Source organism: Phalacrocorax aristotelis, chromosome 1 (assembly GCF_949628215.1).
Source record: "Phalacrocorax aristotelis chromosome 1, bGulAri2.1, whole genome shotgun sequence".
In the NCBI taxonomy this organism is placed as follows: domain Eukaryota; kingdom Metazoa; phylum Chordata; class Aves; order Suliformes; family Phalacrocoracidae; genus Phalacrocorax; species Phalacrocorax aristotelis.
This window is the reverse complement of record NC_134276.1, coordinates 34636256-34649016: the sequence shown is the minus strand read 5'-3', so window position 1 is coordinate 34649016 and position 12761 is coordinate 34636256. Positions and strand designations below refer to the sequence as shown.

At 38.3% G+C, this 12761-nt stretch overlaps 1 protein-coding gene across 2 annotated transcripts in view; it reads right to left on the bottom strand.

Annotated features, from left to right (window-relative positions):
• Window positions 1-12761, bottom strand: part of VWA8 (von Willebrand factor A domain containing 8) — a 195207-nt gene that overhangs the window by 58077 nt on the left and 124369 nt on the right. For both annotated transcript variants that reach the window (XM_075087631.1, XM_075087621.1), the window contains exons 28-34: window positions 12447-12585; window positions 11044-11246; window positions 4220-4336; window positions 3659-3723; window positions 3434-3559; window positions 2696-2805; window positions 509-663 (exon numbers count right to left, since the gene is read on the bottom strand). In XM_075087631.1, the coding sequence (XP_074943732.1) occupies window positions 509-663; window positions 2696-2805; window positions 3434-3559; window positions 3659-3723; window positions 4220-4336; window positions 11044-11246; window positions 12447-12585 (915 nt within the window). The remainder of the gene's footprint in view (window positions 1-508; window positions 664-2695; window positions 2806-3433; window positions 3560-3658; window positions 3724-4219; window positions 4337-11043; window positions 11247-12446; window positions 12586-12761) is intronic.

Genomic DNA, 12761 nt, shown 5'->3' with positions numbered 1-12761 from the left:
TTTCACTTTCCTTTCTGGTCCTTTCCTAATTGTGTCACAGGAGTGATCACAATTGCATGCAGTATTTACACTTAACTACATTATGAAATAGTGAAGGGGCTGTATAGTTTTGTTACCATTTTCTGAATCTTTTTTCTTTTTCTTAAATCTAGAGTCTTGCTAGCTGATGCACACTGAGCAAAAAGTTCACACTGACCAGTCTAAAATGATACTGATATCCTTTCAGTGGTGATATTTAATTAAAAATCTATGAAAACACATGATTTAGAAAATATTCCTCTAGCCAGCACTATTCATAACTTACCTACAATGAATTTTGTCTGAAATCCCTGAAATCCACTGAAATACCTCTAGATTAGACTACCCTACCAAACGGTGTACACTACACCCATTTGTCATTCACTGTCATTCCCTTCTTTTTCCATATCATTTGGTAAACAGGTACTTAACTGGTTACAGAATAAATGAGATCATATTACTTCATTGTATAATAATGCTGAGTATTTACCAAGAGGTCTGGGAAACCAATAACAATAGTAGCATAATTATGTTCATCTGAAAAAATCCTGTTGGGGGAGCTGATCTTTTGTCCCACAGCTGCACTGAGGTTTTCTGAAGATAGCTGGTCACTTGAAACTGCATGTGGTGCACACAGTTCTGACGCTAAACAGGGAAATTAAATAAAATGAAAGTCATTAAATCCAGATGTGCAATAGGAAACAATATTAACTGTAAGAGTGCTGAGCACTGCTATTACTTTGAGCATAAAATTACTAAAAAGCAAAAGATTTGATTATACTATACTATAACACAGAAAAGAAGTCAGGAAATAACGTTATTTTTGTAAAGTTAAGTACTTAAAATCAGGAAATACTAGCTTTGTAGTTTCTTGTACCACTTAATTTTGCCCTCTACTGTGTAAATGAGGCAGGAAGCCTATGGAACAGAGCAGCATGGGATCTCATTGAAGATTGTTATAATGCAAATGCACAAAAAGGCAAAATGTAGGTTTGCACAGGTAAGTGTCAACGTGACATTTCTTGGTAGCTCTCTTGCTGTTTTTGCAATTTAAATAATGTTATTTGTAACACATTTCTGGTAAATAATGGTCTAGTTTTCTTTTTCTTTAAGCTAAGGAAAACGAAATTTTATTCTGTGCAACTGTAACAGTCCCTTACCTTGCCTCAAATTATCAACACAGTCAGAACCCGCTACCTTTAGTGCTGCAGCATACATGGTTTCCACTTCAATGGGCAGACTATCTCGTTTACCTGGCAGCGGGAGAAAATCTTTCCTCCCTCAGAGGATGAATGGGCTACTGGTTTGGGTCAATGGCAGACCCACACTGGTCTACTTTTTCTTAGTTCTCCTGCCACAGGTTCTGCCTCAAAGAATAAGAACAGGCTGAAGACTTTACATTCAGGGTTTGCTGGATGATTTGGAAAGAAGTGGAGAGGGGATATGATAAATTTTTAGACTGGAAGAAATACGATAACGAAGGATAAAAATAGCACAAAAAGCATGCAGCAATAAACTGTCCACAAATACTTGGAGACTGGAAATTATAATAACGTTTCTACCCATCTGAGGAATGATACTCTGTAATGGCTTCTAAATAAGGTAGTAAGAGGAAGGAAACTACTGTGCTCTAATGGAGCTTGATAAGTTGACAGAATAACCTCTATGAGAGATAAAAAGGATCCAAGGTATTTAAGCTGTGGTTAGTCTTTGGTATCCAATTTGTTGCCGTTTGTGTAAAATAAGCCCTATTTGTTATTTGTCAATAACATTTGCTTGTATCATGTTTACACTGTGTTAATCTCATTCTTCACACTATGCTAGCCACAAGGACCAGGAGGAAACCTCTCTTTAGCAGATATAAAATGGTTTCTCGTTTTTTTTCCTCTGTCTGAGACACATTGGATATAGGCCAAAGCCTATAAACTGTAAGGTGGGATGCACATGTACTTCCAGTCTTATTAAACCAGGTAGGCTAAAGATTTTGTGCACTGTGATCATATGCTCAGGGTTGAAAACATCATCAGATCTGAAGACAAGCAGATCTTACCAGGCAGAATGATGATCACTGGTGATTTCTGCCTTCTGCAGCTAAGGCATGCCTGAATGCCTAGCACCATCCTGGAATTTTACTGACCAAATTCCCCCTATCTTTTAACATAGGTGTGATGGCCTCAGTGGCCTCCTGCACACTCTCTGCAGAACTTTAGAAACTGTGACTTCTATTTTAACAGTAGATCTTTTGTATTTTTATGTGCTGGGAAGTGTCTTCTAGCTCATCTGAGTGTGTGTAACAGGCTCATAACAGCGTACAGACTGGACTCATCAACATCTTTGGTCCCTTCTGCCCCTATGTTCCAATTCCTGCCTAGTTGTCTTTTTCCTTTTCCATTCTGTATGCTTGTGTGTTTCCTGAAAGTCCATGGCTGAAGGTCTTAAATGCTACAATGAAACTAAGATGCTGTATTAAACAACCTGAAGTTTGAGCACAGAATTTGCCATGCTTTGTGAGAAGTCATTATTAACCAAACATGATAAGGGGAGGGCAAAAAGAGAATCAGAGAGAAAGTTACCCAGACCTTTAAAGTATAAGAGCCTTGTTTGTGCAGCTGCAAACACAGAAATTATTGGGGGCGGGGGGGGGGGGGAGAGAACAAGCCAAGCTTGCATTCAATACCCGTTGTTACGCCAAATCCCATGTCAGCTGGCTCTTCACTCAATGCATACAGCTGGCAAACCTCACTGTCTTCAGCTTCCATATGAGCACGCTTGGTTAAAAGAAATTTCCTGTAAAGGATACACGTTTGTAATAATTCCTGATTAAGCTTGTAACTCTAAACAAGGACTTCTATCTTCTGAAATAACAAAAACATTCTACGTTTATTTAAACAAGGTTATCAACACCTTTTGCTAAAACGAAATATGATTTACCAAACATCTGTGAGATAGGAAAGGGTAAGCCAGCAAGTGGCAGATTTGTCTTCTAGTAACTATTTACCCACTTTTATTTACTATGCATTTATAAAAATAAGACAGCAGAGTAATACGTCTTTCATGTGACCGTGAAAGTAAAACCAAGCAGGCACTAACTCTGGATGATGTGGCCCTATTTCTAAAGCGAGGTCCACCAACATTCTCATCTCTAAAGATCAATACCACCTCAGAAAAAGCAGTATTAACATGCATACAAAGATAGTCTAGATCTTCAGAGGCATGAATTTAGGCAGGCATATCCTGTTCATTTGCCACTCTAAAAGCCTACCTGCACTTTCACCAGGGCAAATCTGCAGCTTAAACAGTAAGTGTTTAAGTCTAGCCAGTGTCACAAACTGAAAAACCAACTGAGTGAAACTCCTGAACATAAACAAAACATGAACAAGAAATAATGCCATCAATAAAAGTAGGCTTAACTAACTGATTTGTTTCATTTTCCACCAAGAGCCACCGGTCTTCAGCTGCCAGGAAAACAGATTTCAGGTTGATCGGAAGCGAGATGGTATGAGTTTGACCCTCTAATACATCCAGTACAATAAGGTGGTTTCTGTAAATTTGGAAGCCAAGAAAAGAATAATCAGAGAGGGATGTACATGAGTAGATCTGTTATAAATCAATATAATACAAGGATATAATTTACTCTCACCCTGCTTCTTTGTAGAACACCAGCCAGTTTTTATGTGAAAACTCTCGGCACATTTTGTAGCTGCTCTGTACAGAAATATGTCATACAGCAATTAGTGTTTGTTAGATTTGTCCCAGAGAGTTTCCCTGACTCCCCTGAAAGTGTACTACATTTTTCCTTTATTTAGAATGAACCATGGCATTAATTACCTCCCAAAACACTATCTGACCTGCCTTGTCCCAAGTCATATAATTGCATCATAATTGAGTTCATTATTTTGGATGTAATCCCTTGTAACAAAATGTTCCATTATTCCCAATTCTAGCTCCAAAGAGGGATATTTTAAAGATACATATCCTCAGAAAATACAACTTATTTATATTTTTCATATCACTATGCCATAACAATGCGATTTTATGTGTAAGGCATTTAAACACACATGAGTAAAAAATTAAGTACTTGGGCTGTAAAAACAGAAAGATAAATGATCCTGGGGCAGTTTTTCCAATACTGAGCTTTGACTTAAAAAACCAAAACAAAACAACACAACGTAGTATAATAGAAGCAGATGCTATTCCTCACCATCTCATCTTTGCTGCTCCACCAGGATGTTCTCTTAGGAGACTCTTGAGCATCTGGTAAGAGCAAAAGTCGGCGAATGGCGCCATTGTTTGTATCCAGCAACAACACAACATTGCTCTGTAAATGAAAAGCAGATCCATGTACTTCTCAACCCGATTTAAGAGACTGTAACAAATCTATCTGAAGCACCTTTGCAACTCTAACATCTTAGGACATTTTGCAAAGATGATCTAGACTTTGTTGGAAAACATAGGCTGAATCTTCTTGGTTCATTTCAAATGATTTAATTGCAGAGGTTAAGCATAGGCAAAAAGGGCTGGAATGATATTCCATTTTTTTCCATAATATTTTATCTATACACCACACATTCTGCATGAGCTCTAGAAACTAGACTGGTATGGCCTACACGTCCAAGCTGTAGTCAGCTACAGGTGAAAGACATACCAGTTTTGTTCTGTCAAGTCACTAAAATATTTCATCGCTGCTTTTATGTTTTCTTAGCATTCCTCTAAAGTACCCATTACTTAAGTTCCACTGAAGGCAAAAAACTGCTGAGAGAAGAACTGGCTTAGCATTTCCTCATAGTTCTGATACAGTGGAGCCTATTAAATATCCCAGTGCATGAAAACCCTTCTGTGACCTGCACACTAAGAGAGCTTACAGCGTCAGAAGTAGGACAAGTCTTGGAGGACAGCAGGATGTCTCAAGAGGATGGAGATCAGAAGCAGACAGGATACTGAACAGAGTGGTGCAAGTGTCCTCCATGTATCCCAGGTGAAAATATGATATGCTAAATTTTGAACTTCTTCAGATTTTTCAGTTTGTTACTCAATGTGCCAGGGCCCACATATGTTGTCTAATGATGGGGACATTTTAAACATTTCTTTTCACAAAGTACTACAGCTGCTCCTGATGTGTTTAACTAAGAATTCAAGAGAACAATCATTCAGGGACAACCTTAACCGCATCCAATGAAATTTAAAAGGTACAAAAGAACAAATTAATTAAGCCTTGGGTTGAATTTTTTTGTTTGCCATTCAAGGAAACGTTAGATTCTGCAAGGACATTAGGTTCTGCAAAGACTTACTAAAAGTAAACTGTCTACGTACATCATCTGCAATAACGCATGATAGACGTTAAAGGAGTAAAACATAAATTCCCACAAATTCTTCTAAATAAAACAAATACAAACAATCTGAGTCACAGCAGTTTTGTTCTTTTTGGATGTGCTTCATACTTTCACTAGGATTATTTGGGAGAATTTACTTTATTTAATAATGACATTCATTTGAAGCTAAATATGGTAAAGCATTTAAAATATTACCACGTTATTTGGAGCATTTGGGAATTTCAGCTAGAGTTCAATACTTCTAAAAAAAGAAGTTTGCTTATGTATTACTAACCAAAATTATGGAAATATGGTTCAGGAAAACAAATAGGGCATTTGCTTTGGATTTTGCAACAGCATTGCCATACCGAAGCAATGCATTAGCGTTCCATGTGAGATAAAAAGCACATAGAAATCAATTACATTCTTCTACTTAGCATTAAATTTATGAGAACAGTTGGTAATATAAAAAGCCTTTCTACCCCACCCCTTTTGATGTTAATGGTTTCCTTCTGTGCTAAGTGACTGATGTATATTCTGTCTGTGTTTAAGAATAGATTTTTGCGTCACTTGCAAACACATCCAAGAGCAGCTTTGGCAACTCTTCAAGTGGGCTGGGAAAAGACGTTGGTGTGCAATTCCGCTGTGTTTGTTCTTGACTGGGAGAAAAGTAACCTTTGGGTGACCTCCCGACCCCGATGTCTGGAATTCCAAACTCTGGACAGATGGAATAACCAATCTTGTGAAGTGGCGTGCCTTTATTTTTAGTTACTGCAAAGTTTCCCTTTCCTTACTGCTGTTTTTATTTTAGCCAGCATTTTCCTCTTAAAAGTCCTTAAACCAAACAGGGTTGTGATTTCACTTTGCTGGTATGGGAAGTTGTTCCTTATGGTCTTGCAGGCAGAGAGGAGAGCTAGGGGAAGGAATATACTCCAAGTTCAGAGCACGACAGTACAAATAATTCAGTTTAACCCTCTTGTATTCTCCTCGTACTCACTCTCAGTTTCACTCTCTTTTGCTGTCAATGCTCCCACCCCGAGCAAGCAAGCTCGCAAGCACAGACGACTCTTAGCTGTCACCTTCACATGAGGCCAATTCTTAGCTTGGCAGGATAACCCCTCCGTACCTCCTTGCCTCCCTTCCCACAAGCACCTTTTCTATTAGTGCCTCTCAAGGACCCCTTGAATGACGCACACGTAACAATCCTGACGCTGTAAATATTTAGGCACAATACAGACATATTATATTGCTCATTAGGTTCAAGTGGAAAAAGTCTGTGCAAGACTTTATGGTTCGGCGCTCAAATCTCCATGTCTTCAGAGGCAGGGAAATGTATGCAAGCAGATTACTGGTGTTCTAATTAATGCAAGTGGTGTCTTCCAGATGCCTTGGGAGACTTGACGCTACTAGAGATTTCAGTGAACTGAGAACAGCAAGTATAGATAGAAGCTTTGTGCTTATAGAACAGGAGTGTCTTCACCTTTTCTGTAGAAAGTGCACACCTTTCTATGTAAGCACACCTTTTCTTTTCTTAAGGTGTGCTTGTAGAAAAGTCCTATATAATATCCAAAAAAAGGAGAGTATTTAATAACATCAATTAGTTTTTGAAGAAAATACACCCTTCCTCCTGAAAACATACATTAGAATATCATGGGGACTAGGGGTTTCAGATGTTACTACTGGTATGTTGCAGGTACTTCCATACCCAGGTCCCCACTTGCATTTCAGGCTAGATCATGAACTGTTAAAAAAAGTCTTCTTTTAAAGGATGTTGGCCATCTTCCACGTGGTAGTGAGCAAGGTGGATCTCTGTGTCAGCTTCTGTACCACAGACTCCTTCACTCCCTTGCTATCTGAGAGCTTTGACAAATTGCTCCAGCAGCATGTGGGACAGGGAAAAACACTTCCCTCCCTCCCCACCCCACTTCCTGACCGAGAAAGACAAAAGCAGAGTTAAAGGGTGCTGGCAGGACACTGCCTGGGGAAAGCTTGTTGTGCTCCCTCATGTAGACAGTAGGTTACTCTGTCCACCCAGCTGTAGCCTTTCAACAGAGCAATGCGCTTGTAAGAAAAAAAGGAAGTGTACAGTTAGTTTATATGCAAATCAATTCTCCGTGTGCATTTCCCTCCCATAATCCCATATAAAATACTGCATAAAGTTATCAAAATTCTTCTCAGTCTGTATTTGTTCTCCTCCCGAGTGGTAAAAGAAATAGGTGCAGAAAGAAAAAGAACAGTGAAATAGGTGGGCATGAAGCTTTATAGGAAATGGGTACGCCCTGAAGTACTTGTGGGGAGGACAGGGCAGAGGCGTTGCTACTTTGAAAAGATGAATGCAATTCCCATCTTATGAGGAAATGACTTGAGATTTCTGAAGAGTCTTTTCAAAGTCTATCAGCTTAGTCGGAACAAAAAGATAGGGTCTAAACAGGCCGTGCTCACTGAGACCAATGGCCACCGCAAGGAACAGAATCATCTACTCTTTCTTCCAAGAAGATGTAAAGGTGGCTTAAAAGCAGATAAATCTCGGATTCGTGCTATGAAGTTAAATCACCGAGAAGCTTAGTTTTAGTAAAATTTTATTTAAAAGGACAAGAAGGAATGGTGATTTCTCATTTTATTTCACTGTAGGGCTCTGTTGAATCCAGATGGATGTCATCTAGGAAATAAATCACACAAGCTTATTTGAAGAGCCACAATATCATCGTCTCATCCTTTCCAATAAGGTTATCATCCGTTTAAAATCGTTCTTTTTTATAACTTAGTCAGAAACAGTCATCTCCAAAGACCTTTATTAAACCAAAAATTTGGGAAAAATCCTTAGCTTTTGGTATAGTCTTATGAATGGATTATAGTATTTATGAAATATCAGCCGTCAAGTGAACTTTTGTATTTAATAAATGCAAGTTCTTATTTCTACAAATACTGTTAATATTTTTTGGGTTTTTTGCAAGTATATGTAGACAAACCTCTAAAGCATCACATATATCGTTCACATTACTTGTTTTTCCTGAAGATCTGTTTGATACACTCTTAGCACAAGTAGCGAACCCTTGCCCAAAATACAGATATGCCACTAATCTACTTGCTTTAACATGTGAATGCTGCAAATTCTGAGCTTATGGCTGCTAGTGACCCTAGTATAACTGAAGTTGGCATCTTGACTATACATCAAGGCTCCTTCTGTAGCCAAGAGAGAGGCAACTCCAGAGGGCAATTCGCCATGCTCTACTTCAGCTGGGATGAATTGCTTTTGCAGATCACATTTACTGTCCCAACAGGTACAGAAGGTACTTGGAGGATTGCTTAGACTCCATGCTTACCTGCTAACAGCAATAATAATTTATTTAATTTCATATGCAGCAATATCCACCTCATTTCACAGATGGACAAAGAAAGCACATGATTCTTCCATGGCTCCAGTGAAGGAAGAGTTGGGAATAAAACCTAAGCTCTATGTGGAAAAACTAAACTACTTGAGAATCCCTCTTTTGATACAGTGGCAACCAGAAATACAGAGATCCTAACACATGAGCCCTAGCGTAAGGAAGGATAACAGTGGCTGTGAAGACTACAACAGCAGCATTCATCTGACCTGTGCTTTGGTGCCTCATTTGAAAACCAATCCCAAATAAATTACTAATGTAGTCCATGGATATGAACATGCAAAACACAAAGAACCCTTTTTCATAACTTCCTCTGTGCAAGATGCCTACTTAAGTTTCTCAAGAAGTCTAAAATTACTTTTGAATGATGTCCTAAGTATACAATGACTTTTTGCAACCAAGTTTGTAGTTTAATGAAACATTTTCACACTCAATGAGTAAGGTCTATCTTAATGTTAACACTATGTGAAATGTCCTAAGATAATACAAAGCATTCAGAATATTGTAAATCTGTACTATTTCCCAGCAGTATAAAACAGGCTTATTTTCAGACAGGATTTGTTCACCTGTAGCACTTGCTAAGAAAGGCAAGACTGAAACACGCAGTATTTAAGCTTTGCCAGAGAAAAACATGAGGTTGCAGCTCACCTGAAGTCATCCGGAAAGGGACACTGAGCTACCAGTCTCTCCAGAGAACAAACTTTATTTCAGAGTTTAATTCATACTGTTACTGGAAAACATATTCCACTGGGACAGGCAAAACCTGTCACAGAGTTAACTACCTAAAGCTTCACAGATGAACCTTTGATAAAAACTTCATTGCTGACACCAAATGCTACTCTGATTTGGTTAAAAACAAAACTAGCAGGACAATTATTTTCATGGTAGGAATTTCAGAGACTCAGAAAGCAAAAAATATTACTGGGCTTTATATTAAAAAGTGTGAGACATTCTAAACATTCTTAGACATGAGATAGGCTCCCATCTGTTTTACAGTTTCCTGCATCGACTTTGCCAAAATAGGCCAAGGATTGTTTAGAATCAAACAAATGTGTTATGCGCATCTCAAAATAGCCCAAATGGTACTTCTATAGCTGTTCAAGACAACCGCCCAGGCAATCACCACAAGCAGGTAACTTCAGAATCATATTTTTTCCAGTTGGCACTGGAAAGTGTCCAAGGCAAAGCTAAAGGAGGAGTGGGTAGTTCTACTAAAGGTGGAAGAATTGTGTTTCTCATAAGGCATCAAGCTTAACTGTAGTGTTTGAGACCAGAAAGTGGCGTCAACACACTTGACAAACATTCCCGGAACAACAGTATTGCAGAAACACTGGTTACGCAATGCTGAAAACTACTTAATACTCCAAGTCAATATAGGAAAGGTCCTTCTAGATCAAAGTCTCTCACCTACTGAAAAATGGGCAGAAGAAATTCAGAACAACAAAAGGAAAAGGAAAAACCAACCAACAATAATGACCAGATCAAACGCCCATGTCAAACCTCTATGACTGGTAGGTAAACTATTATTAATATTACAAAAAGAACAGCAGCAGCATTTTATCAATTGTTGTCTCTTCCCACTCCTGGGTAAAGAAGTTTTGCATTGGAAATGTTCCAGTCTCACTGATAGTAATGGAAAGTGGAAACTATGTGGAAAGTATGCAATACTTGACTTTAAAAAAAGGATTTGGGTCAAACCAACACTGAAGTAGTCAGTGATTCTAAATTTGCATTGTTAAAACACTATATGTCAAGGCTTACATGGTCGTCTTTCTAGTCTCAGTACTTCAGACGTTACAGAATGAGAAATATCAGGATTCACAAAACAAAAATAGTGGCATGAAGAAAATGCAAGCAACATTTTATTTCATGACTCAAAAAATGTCTCTTCTATATACTATTTGAAAAGTAAAGGGGACAAGATCAGAGCAGAACTTCAGTTCACAGCATAAAACAGCTTGCTTTGCACTTTGCAAACATACGCTGCTTGACTGAGACTCCTGCTCACTTGACTGAGACTCATCATTTCCCTTTCTCTTCTCCCACGAAGGCCGATCTCCCTCTATCAGTAGGAGAAACAAGATAAGCAGGTAGAACTCAGCTTCAAGAACACAAAAGGATATTGCCCAGCTAAAAACTGGAAGAGGAAAATCTCAACATAAAAACTAAAGCTGACGGCAACTCCCAAGCTTCAAGCGTAGTGGAAAAGAGAACATTCAGAATGGGGTAGGCTTGTCCAGGCTATTTCAGTCTACAGAGGTAGACAATCCTGCCCTTATGATACCACTTTGCTCATCACTAAATATTTAGCTGTATTTTAATTTTTTTACCTCCTCTTCATGTAGAACCACTTGACCTTTGAGTGGATTCCCCAGTGGTGCCACAGTCACAAAAGGTTGCCAGACATTTCCAACTGTTCTTGGGAACAGGTCATAAAGATCCACAAAGTATCCACTCTTACTAGAAACGTTCATGAAGTACAAGGAAACAGGATTGCACGTAGTAACGTAAAGAACATTTTCAGCTTCCTCTTCTGAAATAAGAAAATAAAATTAATGAAAGCCTACTGACATCATGCATTGCTCTTTTGGAAATATATATGTCATAAACTCAACAGATGCTATAGCAAAATGTACAGCAAAATTACCATTGGCAGAGGAAGATAAAGAAATAGTCTCTTGATACTAACTAAATTTTAACAGGCAGAACATTGCCACCACACTATTAAATCTTTAAACAAGTAGTCCAAGGCACATTTGTGTAGATAGCACTCTATCTCATCCTCCCTTTCAATTAATATATTTAATAACCGAACATGGGATGAATGTAAAATTAGTATGGAACTTTTCACATCTGGCACCTTCCTGACTGATTTCAGACAATTCTAAAAATCAATCCAAAGCCATGTAATTTGTTTCGCTGTCACAAAAGTTTGTTAATATATTTGAAACGATGACTACAAGCAGAAAAGGCAGCATTCCAGTACTGATCATTAGTGATTTGTTCATAATACACAATAGAGTTTAGACACCTTTAATGATGAACCCTAAAAACATTTATGAGTATTCCCAATGATACAATTCACTTTGCGACACAAGTGTATAGGTAACTAAGGCACATTTGATCCAGGGAGAAAGAATTTTACCCGGTATCAGGACAGGAGAAGAAAGCACAGCACTCTGTAAGTTAAAAGATTTGTATTAAAACTGAATGGACCTAGAGAGGGAGGAAAAGTCAAAGGATATTTTTTCTGAAGCAACGCAGTGCTGAACATAAAAAGTAGATAGACCTGCAATTTTGTGGCTGTGTTCTACTTTAATTACACATCCTTCTCTTACTTTGACATTCTATGATTCTGTGCATATCCTTACAAAGACCACAATGTTTCAGTGAAATTATGCTCCCATTTCAGTGGCTGATTATTTTTGTATTTCATCTACTGGTCAAAAAAGAAAAGTGCAGAAAGATAAATTATTATTCATATACTCCATTCCTATACTCCATATCCTCTGTTCCAATTCTTAGTATTATTCCTATACTCCATTGCAAACACAGCCAGAAATACACACTATTGTAAATGCACTGGTGTTACTACACTTAGAATCCCTCATACTGCCCTTTCATATTCTGCCACTGGCTACTGGTGAGGACTTAGGAAGTCAACCGCCTAGTTCCTCCTCATCTCTAGAATATTGGGGACCATTACAAAAGTTACTAGCTTTTCTTACTGCACCTTTTGTTACTGTGACATCGCAAACTAAGTTAACTTCACCCAAAGGCAGTGTCCAAAAAGCGAGTTCTTCTGTAAAACTGAGGGACCTGGCTTCATGTCGTTCCAGTGGAAATCCTTGGATATTTAAGTACACAGGGCCCTAAAACAAATGATAACAATGAGGGCTTGCTAAAATAATTCACTCACCATTCTTTATGGAAATCAAAAAGTTGTCTTCAAGACTGTTAATACTATTAGCAACTGCAACAACCAATTACTAAATAATTCCCTCAGGACCCGAGGGAATGGCAGGAAGATGTGCCAGGGGAGGTTTAG